The sequence below is a fragment of the Bicyclus anynana genome, chromosome 7, assembly GCF_947172395.1.
Source record: "Bicyclus anynana chromosome 7, ilBicAnyn1.1, whole genome shotgun sequence".
NCBI lineage: Eukaryota > Metazoa > Arthropoda > Insecta > Lepidoptera > Nymphalidae > Bicyclus > Bicyclus anynana.
Window position 1 is genome coordinate 1,144,494 of NC_069089.1, and position 25,946 is coordinate 1,170,439.

Below are 25,946 nucleotides of genomic sequence, written 5' to 3' on the forward strand. Positions count from 1 at the left end.
GACGTATTAATTCATGCCATGTAAGAATATTATAAAATATTAGGTTTTTCAGACAGTGTTCTTTCAGAAACGGCTTAAATTAAAACAGCACCGGCTCGAGTAATGAGGTAACATACATACAAAAAAAAACATACAGACGAATTGAGAACCTCCTCCTTTTTTTGAAGTCGGTTAAAAACTTAAAAAAGTAGCTGTTTTAATATCTCAATTGTGAGAAATCTAAATTCCATTAAAGGGAATTCCCATGCGCTAGATCAATGAAGACGTAAGTTAAACTCCTTGCGCGATACCTAGGAATATCAATGACATATTCATAGCTATAAAAACCTCAGTGTGTGGTGTAGGTAATACGTTTACGATATGATTTAAAAGTGTAATGTCAACGGTTTGAGCGCGATAGTCGAGAGACTGAGTGACGTGTGTTGTGGTAGGTCGGACGATGCTGATACTACGTGCGAAGAGAAATCGTGGGACATACGAGTATGAGTGATGTTAGATAGATTTGTTACTTAATTGCTACTTTTTAATGGCCCTGGGTTTGCTTTTTCTATCAGCTTCATCATTAACCTATATTTTGGTTGAGCACGACCCTCTGAATGAGAGTGAGAGGGTTGCTTTGCAATTGCACGTTGTAGAGTCAACATCTTCTGAGGATGCTCCGGTTTCGGGGTGAACGTACGTAGAGTATTTTGTCGGACCTGGGTGACTTTGTCGCATGGGTTCGTCCGCTTTACGCGAAAATAGCGAAATAAATAAATTATTATATATTCAAGAGTGAGAGGGGTTAGGCTAGTAGTCCAACACGCTGGCTCAATGCGGATTGGTAGGCTTCACATGCGTAGGGAATTGAGAAAATTCTCATGTACGGTTTATTCGTATAGTTATTCCTTCTACGTTTGTGACACGTGATATTCTTAAAATTAAACTTGAGAGTATATTATTCTTCTTCTGAACGCTATCCGTTTAGGTTGGGGTCAGTTTTCTGACATGAAGTGGCCCAATGTGTCCACCTGGAAATCTATATTCTATATGTTACTATATCAATCCGGACCAGATTACGGACGTAATTTTAAAAACACAAATTATTTTTACTTTTCATGAATTTTGGTGGAAAACTCTTTCTATGAGTTAAATGTTGTGGAAAAAATTTTATTAACCAATACCTGCAAAGTTTCGAAAACACGTAAAAAACAATTTAAGCCGAAGACCCGCGTTTTCACCCGCGTAGCTCCCGTCAGAATACGGGAATAAAATAGCCTACGACACTCACAAATAACGTGGCTTTCTAGTGGTAAAAGAATTTTCAAAATCGGTTCACCGGATCCAGAGATTACCCCCTATAATATCACAAATTTTACCTCTTTAAATTATTACTAGCAGACGCCGCGCGGTTTCACCCGCGTGGTTCCTGTTCCCGTAGGAATACCGGGAATAAATATAGCCTATAGCCTTCCTCGATATATGGGCTATCTAACCCTGAAAGAATTTTTCAAATCGGACCAGTAGTTCCTGAGATTAGCGCGTTCAATCAAACAATCAAACAAACAAACAAACAAACAAACAAACAAACAAACAAACAAACAAACAAACAAACAAACTCTTCAGCTTTATAATATTAGTATTATCTATACTAAATAAAGATAAAATACTCAGGTACAAGTTACTCTCTATAAATAGACGAATCCCTAGTGTGTCCCGATTCACAAATCTTCCGCAAACCGTGAGGTAAACGTCCCGTCACGCACAAGTTCAAGGCCGGGACGCGCCGGGACGCGGCGGGATACGGCGGGACACGGCGCAGATCCCCGGGGCAATCCCGACCGATCAGCTCTGAATAGAAGTCGGTTTGTTTACAAACAAACTTTACATTTTATTAAGTTCAACACCCTTTCGCTGAATTAGTCGGGTTCGGTGATCTTCAAAGAAATCTCTAAGGATACAAGTTTGTTGGTGGCACTTTATTTTGTTTCGTGTGATGTGTAAAGTATTTTAATCTGGTGTGACGTTGCAATGAAAGTGAACTCTTGCGTTTTGCTTTCATACTAAACTGCTGAAAGTACCTACCGGGTCAAATCAAAATCATCAAGATATGTATGTACTTTAGCACTGCCTCATGGGTTCTGTAGTTAAGCTTATAATCATGAGATACTGAATTCGATGCCTGGTCTGTGAAATATCGAGCTTTTCTTTTTTTCCAAGGAATACTCGGTAGTAGCAAAACATTAAAAACTTGTCTTCAACCAACCAACTTCTACTTCAACGTACCGTACCTGAAAAAGCACACTACCGTCGGTCAATGTCATCATTATCATTATTATCTGATCGAGATTGAAACCTGCCAGGACTGGCATTCAAAATTCCATTAAAATCGGTTCAGCTGTTCCAGAGATTAACGTTTGTTCCCGACAAACAGATAGACTGACTGACGGACAAAAAACATTTAAAAAGTTTGTTTGTTTAAGAATATAAATAAATAAATAAGCCTTTTATTTCATGTTCTACAAGTAATTAGTACAACTAAAAACTCAATTTAAAGTAATTAAACTTATTTACTAATAAATACATCTAACAAAAATTATAATGGTAAGACAAAAACCCCTTTATGTGAGGGTGAAGGCCTCCTCCAGTGCGGACCAGCGATTTTTGCAATGTCATTAGACCATCCATCGTCATCAGACCTGTATTTTAGTATACTTAGTATAAATAACTATAGCATTTATTTTGAAACCACAGACAGACACATATGTGACTGTCGGTAACGGCATAGTTTGTTAATCGAAAAAGTTAACTGGTTCATATGTTTAGCATCAGCTGTTGAGCTAGTTAAACTGAATCAATAGCTCGCACCTGTTTGTATCACCCGCGTGCACCTTTTGTTATTTGTACCGGCTGGGAATGTATAAATCGCAGCGATTCACGGATATGTGGAATATGTCCGCGGTTTTAACCGGATATAGACCTGTGTGTAAACTTTGCCTATTAACTGGCTCGTGTATGTATAGATTTAGATTGATATTTAACACTTCTTCGCGTTGATTTAGTGATAGTTTATTAAATACTAGCTGACGCTGAGTTTCACCCGCGTGTTTTCCGTTCCCATAGGAATACGGGGATAATATATAGCCTATAGCCTTCCTCGATAAATGGGCTATCTAACACTGAGAGATTTTTTCAAATCGGACCAGTAATTCCTGAGATAAGCGTGTTCTAGAAGACAAACAAACAATAATTATAATATTAGTATACTCGTACCTGACCTACCTATCATAAGTGGAAAATCGTGCCCTATATAAAAGCAACATTTGACAGACATGCGTGTGACATTTTCGTGTTTTTTTTAATGACAAGTCAGGGCCAAGGTATAGTCTCTTAACATGAGGTTGTTAACATGGAAGGCATTCCCCATTTCTGATTTTCTCAAAAAATAGGTTTGAATCAGACATAAGGCAACAGTATTATTTGACAACTAAAATAAGCTTTAAAATACCATACTGCCGTAATTAACAATAATCATACTGTAACCGATCATCTCTTTTAGTGAGCATCGATTGAAAAGTGTATTTTCCGCCCGGCAAGCTAAAAAAATGTTCGGCAGTTCACCTTGACACACGGCAGCTGAATCGAATAAAATCGGATAACTGTCACATAAAATGCTTTCTTTTGTCCCATTTGGTCGTTTGACCCGACACCGACCCGCCACGGGTTACTGTTATCATTCCTTCAATGGGGCAACTATATGCTAAGCCGATATCGTATTCTATTTTGTAAGTCGTATTTTATAGATTTCCCTGGCGCAGTCAGTAGTGCTGTGGTTTCAACAGAGAGGTCCTGAATTAAATTCCTGGCATAGTTCAGTTTAGAATTTGAAATCTAAATTGACTCAGGTTTGGTCTGGTGATAGCCTTCATCCGAGACTAGTTACCAACATACCGGCAAAGACGTGTCAAACTAAATGAATTTGTCTGAAATTTCGAATGAAAATAGAAAATACCCCGATTAACACAGGACACTTTTTATTCCGAAAGAATACATGGTTCCCGCGGGATTTGTGAAAAACAACTTTACGCGGTCTCTATCATAATTATACTATGTTAAATTTAGCTGTGTATCTTATATTATAATAAGTATGAATTATAATTATCAATAAACTAATACACATTTATCTATTGGTTACAGGTCTTACAAGACATCAAGGTAAATATTGTAGATTTATTGATATCTTTTCACAATCTATCTTTCTTTCTTTTTATTTTGTTTTAATAATAACTTCTATCTATTGTCAATTTACCTTTCTTTCTTTTACGTTATGCTATTTTATTTTATTTCAGTCCATTTCGTTTTCCGTGCAGCTTTGAAACTTTCCTTTGTGATTATATTTGCATTTGATGCACGTTTTGCTTGCTAACTACGTTTACTCTTGGTAAATATACTAACAAGATAGTTTCAGGGTTCCTTGTACAAAACCTCTTAAATCTACTTTCGTTTCTGTTCTTTTGTCTTTGAAGTTTTCAGGTTGTACCGTGATCGGCTTTATACCTTAACCCGGTACACGGTACGGTACGGTGCTTACACTGGTTTTGTGATTCAAAATAATAATATATAAAAATATCTTTATTAAAAAGCAAGCTTTTATATATTTATATTTTTGTAACCTTTCTTGTAACCGGAGTGTTTCTCAAGACAAATGAGCCCAAACTCGATTTTTGAGCGTTTATGTTGTTTAGCTCAAAAGTTCCTTTGGCGATATCACCATTATCAGCCGAAGGAAGACATCTACTGGACCAGCTGAGGCTCGTAAGGACTTGTAGACCACCACGGTCCTAGACCTGCGTCCAGCAACTCTCTGTTACCAGCTTGATGTCATCGATCCATGAAATAGGGAGGTTGACGCCTAATCTTTCCACTGCATGGTCGCCATTCCAGCACTCTCGAAACTCAATGTCCATCTCTTCATCATTTTGAGTCGACAAGCTATGTTAGTGACTTCTTCAGATGTTTTCGATCTCTCTATTTTTTTTCTCTCTAGAGATACTTTGAGCGTTGGAACATCGTGGTAGGACACGATCCGCATCGCACATTCATATATAGAGGGACGCCTCTCTGTTAAAATGGACTGTTAATAATGATGATGAGGAAAAGACCATTTAAGGGGGAATCATTTATAAGAGCTAATAATATTGTAATTTACCCCAAAACAAATCGCCCAAAATCATAAGCTGTATAACCTAGGCCCTGCTTTACATGTCTGTATAAAATAACTAAGACATATCACATCCGCGAAGGTTCGATACGACTAGGGGGAAGCGGCCGCGGGTGGGGGGGCGGTCGATGGGTCGTTGACCCCGGCTGTACGAACCCTGCCTCCTACCACCACTTATTTATTATTTCGTACCATATATTGACGCGGGCCTTGGGGGAGATGAAATTAAACATAAATCTAGACTTTTTAAACGGGAAAATTGTTTACGCAATTTTTTTTTATATTTAACTTCAAATTGACGTAGGTATGTTTGAAGTAGGCTTTATGTGGTTTTGTAGACTAACATAACTGTTAAATGTCCAAATTCTGACTAAATTATAAAAGACTTGCATTTCATCCGCGTGGTAAGTAAGTCCTAACCATTCTAATGTCAAAAGCTAGATTTTGATACAAATTTCCTCTACTATTTTCCTCCCTTAATGCTTAGAATGTTACGTTTTCTTCTTAGAAAAGCACCTTTTATGTAATGATGTAAAAATTTGAAAAATTGGTACCTAAGGCGCCCTTATTAACGTCTGAATTTAATAATTTTGATCGCAGATTGCAAAATATGCGCAATTTTAAAAGGTAATATTTAGATCAGATCTTACTGATTTAATTTTGTTACCACCATTATTATCAGCCAATAGATCCACTGCTGAACGTTGGCCTTTTGAGGACTTTCAAAGAACACGGTTTTGAGCCGCCTGTATTCAAAGGCTCGCTGTATTCCGCTTGATATAGTCGGTCCAACTACCCAAAGATCAACCCTCCACTAGTAACACTACGCTTTCCGGTTCAGAATCGCCAATCCAGCACCATGGGACCCCAACGTCTATCCTCCTAGAACTATATGCCTCGTCCATTGCCACTTCAGCTTCAAACAAGCAAACTTGCGCTTTGTCATAATAATTGTTCACCGACCTTCAGCGCCGCAACCCTTAGGGTTCTGGGTCTTTTTTTGTTTATCATATTTTTATTTTCGTATTTCGTATGTAGGATTCGTGGTAATTATTGGAATTCGTAATTATTTTTTACTCCAAGGTTAAACCACCATGGTTCAGTTTACATTTATTTTGAGTGTCTTTAACTATTGAGCCACGGAGACTGTTCGTCGCTATGCTTCGTCGTTTGTGATAATCATCATCATCATCATCATCATCATCATTATCATTGTCAGCCGATGGACGTTCACTGCTGGACATAGGCCTCTTGCGTGGAATTCCAAACAAAACAGTCTCGAGCCGCGAGCAATCAGCGGCTCCCTGCAACCCGCTTGATGTCTTCGGTCCACCTAGTGGGGGGTCGACAAACTTTGCGCTTTATGGTGCGGGGTCGCCATTCCAGCACCTTGGGACCCCAACGTCCATCGGCTCTTCGAACTAAGTGCCCGCCCATTGCCACTTCAGCTTCGCGACTCGCTGAGCTATGTCGGTGACTTTGGTTCGTCTGCGGATCTCCTCATTTCTAATTCGATCACGCAGAGAAACCCCAAGCATAGCTCGCTCCATCGCCCGCTGAGTGACTTTAAACCTTCTAATAAGGCGACAAAGTCTCGGATCCGTAAGTCATCACTGGCAACCTCACTGGTGATAATAATACCTAAGTTAAAATTTACTTTGAATTCATACTTTCAGACAAATACTACTGCAGCTAAAAACAGACTTTTCTTAAGAAATATCCTCTGCTTATTAAATTTAATAGTCAACGTCTTACTAAAGCAAAATCTTTTCAAACACTCGCGAAGCAGCGACTGTTTTTTTTAATACAGTAATGAATCCGTTAGAAATTCAATCAACATTGTGCTACGAGCAGAAACAAAATTTCACGGTCGAGTTAATCTATTAATTAATCCACCTCTCGTAGACGAATAAACACAGTCACTGTTTAACTGATAAAGAAAATGTACCGTAGTTGTATTATAAACTGATTGTATGAAATATGGCATAAATTGATACACCGCACTCATCAGGAAATATTTCCAACTCTGAATCATTATCAGTATTCAGCTCACTGCTGAGCACGAGTTTCCTCTCATAATGAAAGGGGTTAGGCCTTAAGTCAGCCATTGCGCAAACGTCTTTCATAAGTCGAGCCGTCATGCACGCAGCGACCAATACCCGATCAGTTACAGTCGTGGGTGCTGCAGAAACGTGAGAATAATTGATCGTCAATACCGTGCATTAGTCCATCACGCTGGTCCAATGCGGATTGGCAGACTTCACGTATAGAATTAAGAAAATTCTAAGGTATGTAGGTTTTCTCACGATGTTTTTCCGTTTGGGTCACGTGATATTTGTTATAGTGCACATAACTGAAAAGTTGGAGGTGCATGCCTCGGACCACGGCATGCTCTCCGGACTCCGGAATCGAAGTCAGATACCACTACAGCTCGTGCGCTGTAGGATGGTGCGGGTGACAGTTCATTTTACTCTTGTAAGTTTGCCGCGGTTCACGATAATAGTACGTATTATGAACGTCATAAGGCAACTGTCCCCCGCACCATGCTACAGTGTACGAACTATATGAACTGTTCGCCATGTCTGTTATAATTGTACACTGAAATCATCCAACCGATTTGCCCCAAACCTGTTTTATTAGAAAGGCAAGGAATAATGTAAAAATGGATTAATAAAAAATAATTTTCAAAATCGGTCCTTAATTGACGGAATTATCGCTGGACATACATAAAAAAAAAAAAAAAAAAAAAAAAAAAACATACATACAGCCGAACGTAGAACCTCCTCCTTTTTGGAAGTCGGTTAAAAACAAAAAACGAATTTTAAGTGAGTTGCGGGCATCCGGTATTTTTTTTAAAACGCCCGATTGCATTAAAATGTATTATAGGAGCTATTTAAATATTTTTTTGTTGGAATTGTTATTAAACTAGCTAATTTTAATTAATAAATGTAATAATGCAGTAAAAACAAGTAATTTTCAATAAAATATTGAAATCCGAACGCGCGATAGTTGCCCGACTGTCGCACAAAACCCGCTATAATTTAAATTTTTACCTTTATTTCTAGATTGTCTTTGGTTTTTTACTTTTTCTATACATTATTTTACTCTACCAAAGAATAAAACACTCCTAATGTACAAAGATTAAAAAAAAATATGATTTTGAAATCCTCGTCTGTAGACCGCGCTCCTAGAGCGCGGTTTTAAAAACTGTCAGTACTAATCACAGACGTGTTTTGTACAGGTTATGAGTGATTATATGCCATCCTTGTTCTTTTTACTACATGTGAAATAAGTTAGAGTGTGACAAGAATAGGTTAAAACAACAAAAAAAAGGTCAAAATGATATGAGTTTGAAATCAATCTTTAGAAGCTTGATCCACACACAGGTTTTTCAAAATCAATCTTCTCAAGCGTGATTACACACACGAGGGGATGGATCTAATCTTGGAAGTCTAATGAAAACCAGTTCTTGACAATCTATAGGAATCAAATAAATTTGATTGCTAAATCTGATCCCGAAAATACGTTAATTTAAAAAATATTGTAGACTAATTTGTAGAGTCTGATATTTTAAAATAAATACCATAAATCCTTTTTCAAACTGGAAATAAAAAAGTGTTGTTTTCATCACGTATCGGTTTATAGGAAACGCCATATCTGTTTAAAATTAAACTTAATAAAATAAAAATAAAAATAGATCATAAGTTTTGTAATAAAGGTACCGTCTAATTTTTGAATAAGCTTTATAATCCAGTGTCAAAATGTAATGTAAATTATTCTTTTAAATTGGCACTTGTAGCAGCCTGAAATAACTTGCGTAAGTATCATCAGCACCTAAAAAAGCTCTAGTTTTCGGAGAGACCCGAGTTACTACAAAATAAAATAACTAATATACCTATTGAGATTTGGAATTTGCTGTCCATTATTATCATTAGAGTAAAATTGTTGATATAATCTCAATTATGATACCGAGGAAAAAAGTCAAATTTTTCTCTCTCTCTCTCTCTCTCTCAGTTTCTACTATCGCAAATAGACAACGGGAATTTATTATGTTATTTAGTTCCATCCAATCAATTGGGTTACTTACGCGTATAGTAGATAGCTTCGAAAGAACGCGTTGGTAAAGTACGCGTAAGAAAGAACATAACTGTACATAAAAAGCAATCTGAATTCCATCATTCTTCGACGTAAAGTCCAATTTTGTAACCTTTTCGATGTCTCCCATCTCCGTCCGACGCGTACACGCGTCCCGCTCGTACGACAATCGTTCTATTTACAAAACATTGGATTGGATTGGAGGCGAGGTTGCCGTACTTCGCTGCGCCTGCGCCGGTGACGTCATGCGCTCCGTCCTTGTCTTCGAGATCTCTCGTCGCTTCCCGGTTCCTCTACTACTGCGCGCAGCAATGGCGGAGCGCCAAGCCGTTAAACAATGCCTGTACGAAAATACATAAATTAGTTGTGATGGTTTTTTAAATACTCGAGGCATCGACTACTCAAGGTCCACGCAACTCGTTATTACGCTTAATAACATATGAATTTAATAATAGTATAGGTTAAATACTTAATTGTACTCGGAATGTATTATTTAATATTTTACATTTACAGAACAGTTACATGCTTTGAATGGTATTATAGTAGAGGCTAGACAAGACAACATAGAAAAGCCCAGTGTTGGACGTTGGTCACACCCCAATAAATAAAGCGAGGACATCAAGCAAGCTGCAGGGTACCACTGGTGGCTCCAGACCGTCTACAGTATCTTTAAAAGACCTTACATGAGGCTTATGTTTAACAGTCAATGATCATTGGCTAATAATGATAATAAGACTTTGTGTAAAAGCATGCAAGAAAAATCAGTCTCAGGGATCCTGATTTTTTTTCCAATATTTGACTTAAATAAACATACATAGGGAAAATAAAAGCTGGTAATAACAATTAATAAGTCAATTAAAAACAATTTGTTATAGATAATGGTCTTAAAGTAAAAAGCACACCTTAAGAAGATTTCAGTTGACCGTTAAAAGGGATACAGAAGGCAGGTAGTATAGAGAAAAGCGCGTATTGTGAAGAAATTCCTCACTCTGCAGCCAACTTGAAGAGCGGGTCTTTTGAAAAAAATGGTGCTTTTTATATTTTAATAAGCATTATAAAAAAAATAAAAATTGTCGAAAAAATTATTATATTGTCCCGACCGAATTGTTTTTTCTTTTTTCGGCCACGGCGGCCTATCTCGAGGTGAGAATAACCATTTACACAAGAGATATTATAGTGCACAAGTATGTACGCAAGCATAGGGGCACTCCCGTTTCACTCTCTCATAGTCCGATGGGACGGCAAACTGACACGACCGGTGAAAGATCAGGCGCAGGACTGACGACTTTTATGTGCTCTCTCTCCGAGGCACGGGGAAGTAACAACACCGTCAACCTCACAACTCCATTTTTATTGTAAAAAAATCCAAATAACGTATTTCTTTTGTCTAACCCGGGATTCGCACCCTAGACCTCATAGTCCATACCTGATACCCCGGGACCAATGAGGGAGTTATAATGATGAGATGTAACCACCAAAGTTAAAATACGTTTTATAGTTTGAGCTTCATATTCCGCCTAAAAGTGATAAAAATGCATCCCCTCTTTGCTTATAAGTACACATCTAGACAGTCATAGCCTTGTGTAAGTCTTGTTCCCTATTGTTCAATAACTGGCATTCGCCGGGGGCGCTGCGGAGGAAAAATTCAGCATTTTCAGCTTAAACACAACCGAATATACCCGCATTTTGTATGACAAAAAACGCATGTGATTGGACACGTCAAAGGCTTATGTGAGTTCTTTATGGATCCTGATGAAATTTTGTACCTATAAGGACAATTTTTGTATAAACAGATTTTGTCGAGACAAATGCTTCCAAAAAATATTATACGAATATGGAAAAGAAATGCTTTCTTACAATGAAAAGATTGTAATGTATTGAAAAGATGCAAGTAGGTGTAAACAAAGTATAATATGCAATAATTTTATCTGTAAGAAATAAAATAGAAAAATTTGCATCAGTTACAGAACTAGAACTATATCTGAGATGATAGCTTCTTTATTCAACCGCTTAGATAATGATTTGCTTAGCTTACTTATATTTCTTTTTAATATTTTTAGCAAAGAAATACAATATTAGCTTTCCATCAACTTTTCGATCCCATTTCTGATGACAAGAAAAGAGTAGGACAGCGAACAAAGTATAAACAGCACAAAGCAATAATAAGAATTGAAAAAGATCGTTTACCTACGATACGATACGATACGATACAAGCTTCGCTTTGACAGTTACCAAGCAACCAATCGCCCGAAAGCTATCAGTGACAAAAAGTCAATTAGATTAAAAAGATAATCCATCTAATGATCAGTTATAAAATCTTTGAAGTATAAATAGTATTACCAATGTATAACTATGAGTCAAGTTAGCATATCACAAACGTCGGAGTCTATACAATATGGCCGGATGTTTTCGAAATAACCAGAATATTAACGCTACCGCGTGTCGCAACCGACAGTTAATTATTAAACATCAGCCACTATTGTTATTGAAAGATATCATAACAATAGATGGATAATAATAATTAGTTATCGAGTTACATTTAGATAATAGACGCTACAAAGTTCTATCGCTAAGAATTGATAAATATTGAGTCATCAGCAAACTTCGGATGATTTAGAATCGTAGGCCTCGGTTGTATAAATAAGAAAAAAATGAAACTCTTGCATCTTTCGTTAGTAGGGCATAATGACAACGAATCAAAGTGAATGGCATTAGTACCACACAAAAAATCTCTTTCTTCAGTAGTTCTTTCATACCATATAAAAATAATGAAAGAGAATTAAATAATTTTAGCGGACTTGATCATCGTCATCTTTATCAGCCCATGTCCCCTGCTGCTTCGTGTATAGACTTCCAAACACTACGGTCTCGAGCCGCCAGCATTCAGTCTTCGGTCTACCTAGTGCAGGGTCAACCAACACTGCGCTTTCCGGTGCGAAGTCGCCCTTCCAGCACCTTGGGAACGTCCATCGGCTCTTCGAACAATGTGACCATTGTCTCTCGCTGAGATATGTCGCTATAACGATGAGATTTTATAAATCTCTAAAAAATCCATGTCTGTAGAACGATTACTATGACGCTTAATCAGAAAATGGCGCAATGTACCTCGTGCTACACAGTACACAGCATCAACGGAAGTAATCAATTCAAGAGCATAATACAGATAGCGAAGAAGGTTAAGAAGTCAATCGAACCACAATACGTCCAACCTTCATACGAGTATGTACCTACTTCTAATGCATTAACAAATCATAAAACGTGATATGACAAAACATTTTGTTTTTTTTTTTAACTCCAATATAATTAATATGAGTTGGTTGACTGTTTTTGAAGACTAGCAGATCCTCCGCGGTTTCACCCGCGTAACACAATTTGTGTATTGTGTATTACGGTATAGAATATGGCATACTTATATATTATTCACTAACAATGTATCTTTCCATTGGTAAAATGATTTTATACTTTAACATATTTTTGAAAGAAGTAATATTAGTAAAGTAAAGTATTTGATTTTTTTTTGATACGAGTATGCTCCGAAGTTACTGGACCGATTTTAAAAATTCATTCACCAAGGCTACATTGTCAGTGAGTAACAAAATCTATATTGAATCTCGTAGATATTCGTAGCATCGTAGCTGTTGTAAGTTTTAAGTCGATAAATAAAACGGTTTTATTTATCTTGCCCTGTTTTATTTTTAGGGTCAAACATAAATTGAAAACCTCCTTTCTAGTGACAGTTTAATCTGATATTTGGTCAGTAGAGTGTAAATAAATCCAAGAATTCTCTATCAGAATTCTCTCAATATCGGGTATCTAGAGTTTTTTGTCACAATACTTTTTAACTTGAAAATATTTTTTTCCTCATTTATTTTTTAAAATTATCTTTTCACAATCGTTGCCACAGATCTAAGAGCAACACTAATGTTTATGAATAGCATTTGTCATATTCAAAATTGATAGTAATCTATCTTCTATTGTGATGTAGAGCTGTGAACACAAAGCCGGCTCGTTTCTGTTTCTCTTCCTCAAGCCCATTATTTGGTACACTACATATGATTGTTGAAAAATATACACATGGGTAGGGTTGTCACATTTTAGTGCACTATTATTTATTATTTGTCTTTTGACTCGACAACGGCCAAACCCAAAGCAAAGGTTATGATTTTACCAGTCTAAGTCTGTATGTTCATTTATTCCTCCGTAGCGCCAAAACTATTGATTATATTTTTTTATGAATAACTTGTCATTTTGACCGTGGCAACAATGGCTACAATTTAAATGAATTTAACTATCAAGGAGGAGTCAATTTGACCTTATAAACGCCGACTTCAAATGACTTTTCCGTAGTTCCAGTAAGTATTTCGTGGTCGACGATAGTAATGTCGATAACGAAAATTTAAGACAAGCAGGCGTAATTATTATGAAAAAAAGTTTATACTTAGAAATACGTAAGAATAGAGAATAGTTGTGTTGTTTTACTATTGTAGTATTAATATTTTAGTAAGTCTTGAATCGATTTAGAAATTGCAATTATGCATGAATATAAAGTTCTTATAGTAAATACTTTGTGCTAGTGATCACCTAGGGATATACCTACTATGATGCTTATATTATTATATCGTCAAGGTTATGGTACTCCGTCTAATATGAGGATGTCAAAAAATAGTAAGCCTAGAATAGAACCGTGGACTCTACAAGTCTACAGCTTGTTCTACAAAGGTGACAACCCTACGCACATCTTTTGTAACTCCATCTTTCTTATTCATGCGGTATCAGATAGAGATAGCATACAAGTTGAAAGATGGACTGTTTTCCATAACAATGGCCATTCAAGTTTTCATATGCAAAATTTCCCGTTGTATTTTCTTACGTATTAAGAGAAACTCGGTTTAATACTTCAATATTTTTAACTGGGTCACCAGAAAAGTTTCCATGTTTTTTTAAGGATATTCGCCATGTGTTTTAAACAACCAATTTCCCAACTATTTTCGTTCCTTCTTTAACTTAGCAAAAGGCCGTACCTACTTGTCATGAAAAGGTGCAAAATTGATCAAAAGTTTCAGAGGTGAAATTAGTGACCGAAGGACCGAAAAGTTAATTACGTAGATTTGTTTTTACACCAGAGGAAATTCTTTCTCCAATGGAATGCTACATTATCAGCGAATAACGTAAGCTAAAACTACGCGGGTGAAACCGTAGGGCATCCGTTTGTTTATGTTTCGCGATCGTTATTAAGAAAAACTGATTATTCATCGTAGGTACACCTTAGGAAGACACATTTAAATGCACAGGAATATAGTTTTTATAAAAACCCTCGTTAGTATCAAATTGGTATGCAGATAAAACAAATTGGGCGATCTGTACCACTCCCGCCGCGGGCAGGAATAAATACTGGTCAACGTGGTTTGACACGTGTTGTTACACACCCAAGTCACGTAGGAACGTTGCGGAACCATTTTGAACTCTATCCCATTGATAATATGTCTCAAATTGTGTAAAAGTATCAGGTACTAGACGTAACCTACATTGCTTTATCATAGTTATTGGTGATAACTCATGGTTTCTCAGAATTGATAACTGGTTAGCTCTGCCTTTGGTATAGGGAAAATGAGCCACTTTATTTTTGTTAAAATTATCAAACCTTTTTAACAAAAGGTTTTTTTGAGATCGACCTGTTTCCATAATCACATTATTAAAATAAGTGTAAATTAAAAAAAAAATATGAAGACATCGATAAAAACATGATATTAGTTTACCTTCCAATGGAAATTCAAACAAATTAATTACACGATCTTATATAGAAAAAGATTCATCATTAACAATCCATATTCGGATTACTTTTGAGTACGAGTCTCCTCTCAGAATGAGAGGGGTTAGGCCTTAGTTCACCACTAATTTCTTAAAATGCACATAACTACAAAATACACATAACATGAAAAGTTGAAAGTGCATGCCCCAGACCGAATTCGAATCTGCACCCTCTGAATCGAGGACAGAGGTCATATGCACTGTGCTATCACGTCTCTAATAAACGATAATTACCATCTACATTTTGGTAGGAACAATTAATTATTAAAATGCGTAGCTATTTATCAGTAACAGTATCCTTGAAGGAACACTTAATTATTATTATTAAATCTACTCACCAGTATCCTTGCAAGAATCTGTAAAATCGAAATAAATTCTACTACTTTCCTGTACTGGCTCTGAAGAAAGCTTTCTTGAAATCTAATTTAATAAATTCTATTTTAACAATAAAAATCTCGTTAAACAAGGCTTGCTTAAAGTTAAATAACGTTAAATAACACACATCACAATTCATATTGAAAGTGAGCTATAGAGTCGATTCGAATAAAGTCACACAAACAAAGAAAAATAAAGCGTACAATTTTCTTTATTCAAAAATTAATATTATTTTAATTACAAAACGTATCCTGCACTAATACGTTTTTAATGCAAATACATACATTTAACGAGCGTACAAAAACAGCGAAATCGCGATGAATTTTTCGTTAAAATCAGCGTTTTTCTCATTTAAAACATTCGCGGGTAGCTGAATAATATTTTTGTAATGAGTGCCGTTTATTGCGGGCGGCGCACTTTGCCTAAAATATGGCTCTCCTCCGCCGCGGATTTACATACATCCGCCGTTGCGGGCTTTTTACTATCCTGTTTTATCGAAGATCGTGGAATCAGATTAGCATTTCACTCGGGGCGGCGTTTTAAACCTTTATTTTTTCGGTTTTATACGTGAAATTACTCGTAGATACGTACCGTACTCGCTATTTGCATGTTAATTTTGTCTCTTTGTTACATTGTGGCACGTTTTAAAATTGTTTTAAGTTTATTTTCTCAGCCTATATTAAAAGTATCAGTCTATATTCTATAGTCAACCTTCTTCTATCGTTAGTTAAAACCATAATATTATGATAGCCTGTTGAGGAGTCTTTTGAGTCGACTGTGGCGAAATCAAAAGGTGCATCATCTACCAAAAGAAATCATCCAAAAAAATCAATAGATATCAAACAGTATCAAAATTCATTCAAAATGGCATACGGCATGCGGCACAGCATAAAGTAAACATTGTATTTTTTTTACTTTTTCACTACATATACCGAAAAATAATACGTTAAATTGTAATCAGTATGTTCACTTCACAATATATCGACAGATTACAATATCGCGAGTGAGATTATAAACTAACATATTTTACAATTTAACGGTAACATACATATTATATTGGCATGAATAGGATTACATTGAATATTAATATTCGATGCAATCCAATTTTTTCAGTTTTTATGAACTTTATGGTTAGTTTATCACGTTAAAACAAAAAGACAAACTCATTTGTTAATTATATAGTGAATGATTTAAATAATGTGAACACGCTATATATTTTTTCCTTGAAGATATACTTATCTTGACCCAATTCCTTGCCCATTGTTGATGGTGCCGGTGATTAATTACGTGTTCCAATACGGAAGCCATCGCTCCATCGCTCCATCGCACCATGATAACGGCTATCTAACGAGGTCGCTCACAGACTCTACCATTTTGATTGCAACTAAAAGTAATCGTGTTATGATTTTATTATAATCCCTGTAAACGGATTTTTTCAATGTTTTTATAGAATTAGACCTCATTCGCACAAGAGCTTTTTAATGGACGTTAAAATCTTTGAAATACAACAAATGCATTCCCAAGTACACTGCTCGAAAAAAGCTACGCTATTTAATTTTGGGCGTTGGAAATAAACCTTCATTTAACTTCATACTATATTTGAATGTTTTTTAACGTCCGGTAAAAAAAACTCGTGTGCGAATGAGAGCTAACTCTTCTCATTCAGATAGAAGACTCGTGCTCAGCAGTGAGCCGAATATGATAAAAATAATAACCTAATTGATGATGATGATGATGATGATGATGATTTCATATAATATGTATTATGTTATTTAGGACAACAGTTCCCTATCTCCATGTATCCAGAACTGTTGCGAGTAAATTTGCATTCGTTGAGTCACGATTCACGAAACTAATACGAAATTGCGAAATCCCATTAATCACTGTGACGTGTATGAGCCACATATCATAATCTAAAAGCAAACAATCGCAGCCTCAATTTAATACGAAACCGCGTAAGGCCGGACGTAAACCACGCGTTTTAAATAAAATTTACAGAAACAGAAAGCTAGGCTTCTGTATACGAGTATTTTTAAAAGATAAACGCCTTGTCAATATTTAGAAATAAATTACGTATTTCATTGTTATTTAAAAATTTACTAAAACACTTAAATTCAACAATACCCTTAATTCCTATTTTATAATTAACACTATTAATAAATAAGCACTAAGTAATAAGAATAAATTATTATTCTAAATAATAAACCTGAATCCAATAATGTAATCCAAAAAAATATCCTTGGTAAGTATTGTGAATGGTTTAGTTAACCCGTCGAAGGAAATACTTAACAATAGCGTAAGTTAATAAAAGCGTTATTTTGCTTCAAATGATATAGAAAAATGTCTGCGCAAACGCAGATATACAATTGAATGTAAGAAGGATTCTTACATTCAAACCAGCGGACGCAGTCAAGTTTCGCTTTGACAGTTACTCAACCAGCCAATCGTAAGAAAGCTATCGAAGACAGACAGTGTTTTATTTGCTTATAGACATATAGGAAAGATAACATAAAGGTAAGTATATCACAATAACACAATTGTGACATGTTTGCGTGATCTCCAAGACACGTTAATACCTAGTATAAAAATTGACAAGCAATCGAAATAATCGTACGCAATGTGCGCCCAGCCTTATGCGTAATCGCGTAAGTCACACAAAACTGCGAATTTACGCCTTTTGATCGCTCGCCAAGAAGATCAAAGTTGCGACGGCCTTCAACGGAGCAGGTCCAGACGTAGGCACCTGCGTAATGCCTCGTACTGAACACTTGGAACATTGTACGCATTGTGCATTAGAAGCTATAACAACATCCGATACGGAAATACAAAACAAATTTTAATATTTCTTAAACTAAACTACAAATTGCTTCTATCTACAATTAGGTAGCTTGATGCTCTCGGACCCTACTCTACTACTACTACTAAATTCCTAACCACATTTATCAGCATTTAAACAGTCCGCAAAGGCTCATCACGCACTACACACGGCATTCTTTGTATAGATAGGTAGTATAGATTTTATGAAAGAACTCGTCAGAGGGAATTACAACCACCATGCTTATTTCTGCTGCCAAGTAGCATTGCATTGTTCCGTTCTGTAGGCCGTAAGGTACGATCGCCGGTGTAATCCAGACACAAAAGCTTAACGCCTCAGGTTGATCGCCACAAGGCACCACTTGAACGTGTTCCTAACATGCCTTGCGAGTGATACTCCGTTTATATGCGGTGGTTACCTATCATTAAGTTTGCTATCCTTATCGACAACTATTGCTTGCGTAATCTTGAGAAATGGATTTATTTTTAAATGCAAATCTAATGCACAATGGTCGAAAAACAAATGGAAAGATCCTTTAAATTATTTTAATAATAAAACATAGGTATATAATTTAACTAAATAATATTAGATTAATAGATGGCGTAGTCAACATAAAGAAACTGTGAATTATAAACAAAATTAATTCACTTTCACAATATATCACCGCTGACCGCAACCCCACAATTAAAGTCATCCTCAACAATGACAATTTAATAAAACAACGCGAATTCATCATTATGGCAATAAAGGCAATTAAAATTAGAGCTAAAGGCGCTTACACAAAGTTACACAAAAGCCGAGTTTACAGGCCAAGTTGTGGGCCAACAATGCCTTTGTTTGTCGGTAATGGCTTTTGTCGCGGGCCTAAATTTTGACTCATTGTTCGCGGTGTGCATACACCTTTATAACTTCTACAGACGTGCCGACTTCCAACTCGTTCGCCATACACTTACATCTTAGGGTTTACTTTATAGAAATACTTAATGGATGAAAGCATATGATTTGTCGAGTGAAATACCATCGCCTTTAACCTCAATTATTGCTGTTGACACGTCGCATAGTTTACAAAGAAAACAATAATTAATAAGTTGCACTGCGCTCGTCAATGTAAACTATATAGAAGTCTCACGGGCTAAAATATGAATGGCGGTTGTGGACACTTTCTCGAGTAGCTTTTTCACAAAGAACTGTACTGCATTGTTTTATTAGTTTTGAATTAAGTAAATATTTATTTATAATGAAGTCATTTATTTATTTATTTAACTGCCTGTGCTGTAAAAACGTCGCATCAATTAACAATAAAGTGAACTCTAATGAATGGGGAATTTTAAATCGCCAGCACTTTGAGTGGTTTTGCGGTTATCAGCTAGGAACAGCAGGCGTACAATTGCTACAGGCCTATACACTCAGTTACATATTTCCTGTACTATCTGTAACAGTTGGAATGCCGGACTTAAGTCGGATCGACGGTAATTGTAATTGCTAGGCAGTTGGTGCATCTGTCGATGTTTTAAATCATATTTTAATTCAATTTGTAGTTACAAGTAGGTACGTAAGTATTAAAAAGTAAAAAAAAACATACCTGGTTGTGTATGTTGTGGAAGTCTGTGCTCTGTGCATATTGGAACTGTAATTTTATATTTACGATTTTACTATTTTTTCAATAATATAATAATATACTGCTAAAAATAAACTTTCTGCTAAAATGAATCTTAATTATTTTTAAATAATTCTTCAAATATCAATTCTTAATTTTTTTGGAACATAATATTTTGTTGTGCACCTTGAAAAAAGCACAAAAAGCTTCCTTTTACTATGGTCGAAAGTTACCCGATGCCGACAATACAATAAAATATTTCATAAGCAATAAAAAAAAACATAAAGAGCTGATTCGCTTCATTAAACATCAAAAACTGGCGCAGAGCAAACAGCTGCGAGATGCGATATTTGCTGCCACAGTTCCTCCATTTATTGTTATTTTACTTATATTTTATTTCAAATTTCATCCTATCGCATTACAACGAAACCGCTCTTGCGTGAAAGTTTTGATTCTATACTTGTTTGTAAAAGCATTTAGAATGGCGGATAAACATCTTATAATTGCGTAAAATTATGCGTTACGCAATTTGATGTTCTCAATTCGATGCGTGTTTTTTACATCGATATTGATTTCTTGGATATATCTGTTTGCGTAATACTGGTAATATTCGGTAAGAGAAGCTTTTGGGTATGTAACAATCTATACTATAATATTATAAAGAGGAAAGATGTGATTGTTTGTTTGTATGTTTTGAATAGGCTCTGGAACTACTGAACCGATTTGAAAAATTCTTTCACTGTTGGGAAGCTACACTATCCTTGAGTACTATAGGCTACATTTAATCCACGTATTTCTACGAGAACAAGAATCACGCGGGTGAAACCGCGCGGCGTCTGCTATATTATTCTAAGATTTTTATTTAACTTTGTCAATAGCTCCTCCTCCTCCTCAATAGCTCAACGGTAAGAGCGGTCGGACTCATCACCGAGGGGTGGTGGTTCGATCACCGTCCCGTCGTACCCACTCCTAGCACAGTCTTTCTCGACTAGTTGGAGGGGAATGTGAATATTGGTCATATTTTAAAAAGTTATGGTTAAAAAAAATATTCAAAACTTGAAATCTAAAGTTACAGAACCATACTCTGACATTCGATTGGTTTAGTATACATTGAGTGTCGATTTCTTTTTAACTGCACTATATAACTATCCTCGAAGAACTATACATAACATGATGGGTAAGTGAAAATAAGACAATGCAGTAATATTGTATCATGGGGTTGATAATGGAGTGGAAGAAGACCATTATAATAGCTACATAAGAACTCATAAACTAACAAGATAATCCTCAATAGCTCAACGGTAAAAACGGTCAGACCCATCACTGAGGTATGGTGGTTCGATCCGCCCCGTTGGTCTATTGTCGTACCCACTCTTAATACAGTCTTTCGCGACTAATTAAATTATATGGCAAATATTCCCATCGAAACCGGAAAACCCATCGAATTTTCTTTAAATTATTCTTAAAGAGATTTAAAACTTTCTCTTTACATAATCATATACTAACCTACACAATTATAGAAAGATTTCCCTGCAATTCATTTAACTGTCCATATCAGAACAGTTATTTTAAAACTACAAATCTCAGCAAATAACACTCATTATTCCCCGGTAATAGAGAATAATGGCAAATAACCAGTAATAACCAATTTTCTATTTCCAATTTGAAATTACCCGACGGTCGAGTAAGGGCCTCCTCAGACTGGTCGGTCCGACCAATCAGAGAGGCCCTTTGGTGAAGGAAGATATTCAAAAAAAGAAGCTTTTAACCTTTGTGAGAGCCTCATTAGAACCGGTTTACATTCGCTAACGAAATCATGCAATACTACTAAGACATAATATAATTAACTTTCTAAAATTATACGTTAATCGAGTAGTTGAGTATAGACCCCGACATGTAAGTTTAACTAAAATGACAGTTGTCAGTGTTAGATGCGTGCTCCGTGGTAACATTATACACGATTGTAATGGCGCCAACGCGTTGCTATGGTTACTCTTAGCGCCTCGTAGCGCACGTCGCTGACAACCGAAAATGTGTTATTGCGCATAGTTCAACTTAAAGGCCGCCAGCTTTACTTGCATCGTGTTCTAAATTGAAATAGATTTTGTCACCAGTTAATGTATTGATTTATTTTCTGTCTATTATACATAACAGTAAAAAATCTATAACCAGTTTTTCGAGTGTATTCCCCAGTGAGAACATACCCTCATTGTTTTTAAGCAGTTACGTAGCTTTTATCGCGGGCTTTGAGCGCGGCGACCGAATCATGAAATTCCGTAACGAAAATAAACCTAACACCCATGCCGTGCACCAAGTTAACACATTTCAACGTCGTCATATCGACTCAACTAGACATGTGGCGTAAAATTATGAGGCAAACTGATTAAACCAGAGTTCCATTTTTTATTTTTTTTTTCATTTATTTATTTTCTAAGAAAAACAAAATACTGCATAAATAAAATAAATAAGTAATTATTATAATTGCGTAACTTGATAAAAAATGCTATGCTTTACCGCGGCAGTGCCCGAGTGCCACACGTATTTTTTTTATCATGATCATGGTAATGAAGATGACTATCCCTGTTGCAGAGTTACCGTGGCCGCAAGCCCCTGGGCGGCTCCGTGTCCGCCGCCGTGGGCCTGAGCCCCGGCCTGCCCGCCGCCGCCTCCCCCGGCCCCGCCGCCCCCGCCGCGCCCAGCCCCGCGCCCTCCGCCGCGCCCGCCATGAAGCAGGACCACCCCAGCCAGCCCATGGTGAGCACTTCACCATCTTCTTGCTTTGTTGATAGAGCATCAGCAACTACAACAGCAGTAGCAGTTGCGTGTAGCGCGATTGAAGCTGCTTGGCAGTTTTCAGCGCTCACGAAAAACAGTGGTTTTTTTTTAATTTTGTATTGATTACTCTATTCTAAAATTAAGTATCATAGTGCAACATAAGCCATGGTTGATTTTAGTGTGCAATGGTTATTATAATTTTGCATTTTTAAAAACAAAAAAAAACACAAATAACAAAATGAAAAAAATCATTAGCGCTCACAAACACATATTAGATAAAAATAGTGTAAGTTTGTGTGTGTGTTTTTTTTATATTACAAATGGAATCCTGTGAGGGTGTTGTAACTACAAAATAAAACTTAACTTAACTTAACATAACATAAGATAAGTTCAGTGTGTGTTTTAATTTTAAGCCTTATGTAGCATCGCAGCAGCGGTTCACTCACACTTTTACGATATTTATTTAACTACCCGATAATGATTATTCTTGCTTTTTCTTTTTTTTTATTTGTTAATTATTTTAAATATTGTATTATGTAATAATAGCCAGTGCACAGTAAAACCAACTGTGGTATGTGTTGCACTATGGTTAGGCTTAAATGTGTTTTTTTGCAGAATAATAAATAAAATAAATAAATAATAAAATTACCTTCCTAGTTACTAGTATGTATATAAATTAAGTATGTAAATACTCAGTTGTCTAACTCTTAACCTGGGGGTTACAAGTAGAATATTGATGTGCTGTATTGAACGCGGTCTAGACAGAGATCACTCGATTACATAATTCATGTAAATCTGTATATTTATTTATTGCTAGCGACTTTTACATAGTTTTACACATACAACAAAATCAACTAATGAACTAACATAGATATAATAACGGTTAGATTTTTGTATACCCTTGAATTTATTTAATAATTTAATAAATTAAAAACTGTAATTGTTGTTAAATCAAATTGTAAAGCTTCGCAAATAAAATATTTCCAGTCCCGTCAAAGAAGTTAGTTAATTTGTTTATCTTCACCCCATTACGCGCTTAACAAAGGTTGTTCAACCCGCTCTCAGTAATTGTAATCCAGTTTGTGTTTTGTTTCTTTTAGTAATTAATTTTGACATTCATAATGTAAACCTTTTTAAATTATTAGTCAAAGGGATGACTTTGAAGTTGCTATTTTTCTTGTACGAGCATAAGCTTTTTACAACAGTTAATTCTGTGAATATACATTTTTTAACATAGCAAATATATATTATACATGAGAGCCGTGATAGCCCAGTGGATATGACCTCTGCCTCAGATTCCAGGGGGTTCGAATACGATCCGGGGCATGCACCTCCAACTTTTAATTAAATATCACGTGTCCCGGTACGGTAGACGGTATACGAAAACATCGTAAAAATATCTGCATCTAGAGAATTTTCTTAATTCTCTAGATCTAATGTGTGGAAAGACTGCCAATCCGCATTGGACCAGCGTGGTGGACTATTGGCCTAACCCCTCTCATTCGGAGAGGAGACTCGAGCTCAGAAACATATATAACATATATTTGTTTAAGCAAAGAAAAATGCTACAAAATGTTCTAGATTGAATAAAGATATTTTGACTCGGACCCGATAGAAGGACGTTGCGGTTTGAGGGCAATGAGATCTGAAGAAACTGTACAAAATCTTGGAATTTAATCGATTCCCTTAAATTGATATGATATGAAAATAAAATAAACTTAAAAAGAAACAATTCGCCATAGGTAAACGGTTGGGCTTGTAAACTGCAAAGGCACAAGATGTAAAATTTTACGTATCTGAGGCTGTTATGTATGTGAGATCACTGTTTTAATGTGTGAAGTAAAAAACACCTTCAATATATCAGTAATGTGTAATTTCTTTGTGTCAAGTTCACAAAGCTCCTTCATAAGCCCCGTTAACAATTAAAGCTCGCGTTGCGGCGAAGCTTTCCTTAATGAAATTACAACTTTCAAAGCTCCTTTGGTAAGAACTCGTGGAAAATTTTTAGGGGGCACTTAATAAATTATTTTTATCAGAATACTTTACTAATAAAGAAAACATCGTGTGTTATTTATATGCACAGCAGATTAAAAGAACACAGATTAACTGCATTTTTCTTCTCTCACATTGTTCAAAGAGTTAGGTATATATTATTATTATTTTATTTATTCCAAATAGCAGTAAAACGCTTATTTATGAGAGGTATTAGAATCATTAGTCACGTTCAAAAAAATTCTCTGAATTATTTAACTGCGACAAGTTGCTTCGACTGGTGACAGAAGATCAGGCTTATCTTTTGCATTGCATGCATTGATGCAGCCAGTATTCTTGCCACCATTCTGCCTAACAAGTTAGCTTTTTCTGATTGTATTCTTACATAATATAGATAGAATAAGGCCAAAAAACAAAGTCTCACAAAAGTTTATTTATGTGTTCTTACCGATCCGATCGACAGATTTTTACTTTATATATTTACTCTTTGAAAGATCATTTACACTATCTGAAAGCTCTAAATTTCCAAACATTTTTTTCACACCTTATAAAATATCTACCTCTTCATAATTGTCCACCAGCTCCTGAGCTATAATGAAATTTCAACTTTGAAAGCTCCTGTTTTGTAAAGAAATTAAAATCTTTATCAAAGTTCAAGGAATAACGCCGTGTAACATGTTTGCGCGTGTTTTCCCTCCATTTTGTGCTAACTTTTGGAATTTAATCACATTTCTTGAGATTTAATATTAAAATTATAACGTCTTTTGTTCTCTTTTAGAAGCGTTTATTAATTTTTTGTTGCAGTGTTAAGTTGATGCTGTGTGATTAGTTTTCGTGAAAGTTTTCACGTAATTTTATTTGAAAATCATTCTTACTTTAAAAGTATTAAAAGTTCTTAAGTATAATCTATATATATATATATAAATGAATTGCTGTTCGTTAGTCTCGCTAAAACTCGAAAACGGCTGAACGGATTTATCTTATCTTGGTCTTCAAATGTTCGTGGAGGTATAGGGAAGGTTTAAAAGGTGAGAAAAATTAGAATAATTGCCGGGAAAACCATAGAAACAACCCTTTTCTATTTCCCATACAAACCATTAAGAGTAAAGGGGTAGGGTATGGTAGGGGTAGAGTAGTATAGAGTAGGGATAGGGAAGAAGTGCACATAAGTCAAAGCGAAGCTTGACCGGGTCCACTAGTATAAGGATAAAAGTAACCGGTTGTTCTTGCAAAAGAAAAGCCTCATTTGCTACTTATTGGAAATTCTTTCCATTATAATAGAAATATGC

The 25,946-nt window shown here is 35.8% G+C and overlaps 1 protein-coding gene across 5 annotated transcripts in view; it reads left to right on the forward strand.

Moving 5' to 3' along the window:
- Positions 1–25,946, forward strand: part of LOC112047331 (methylcytosine dioxygenase TET) — a 155,280-nt gene that overhangs the window by 116,219 nt on the left and 13,115 nt on the right. For 4 of the 5 annotated variants that reach the window (XM_052882727.1, XM_052882731.1, XM_052882729.1 and 1 more), the window contains 2 exons: positions 4,177–4,194; positions 22,480–22,644. In XM_052882727.1, the coding sequence (XP_052738687.1) occupies positions 4,177–4,194; positions 22,480–22,644 (183 nt within the window). The remainder of the gene's footprint in view (positions 1–4,176; positions 4,195–22,479; positions 22,645–25,946) is intronic. The other variant, XM_052882730.1, reaches the window with a different exon arrangement.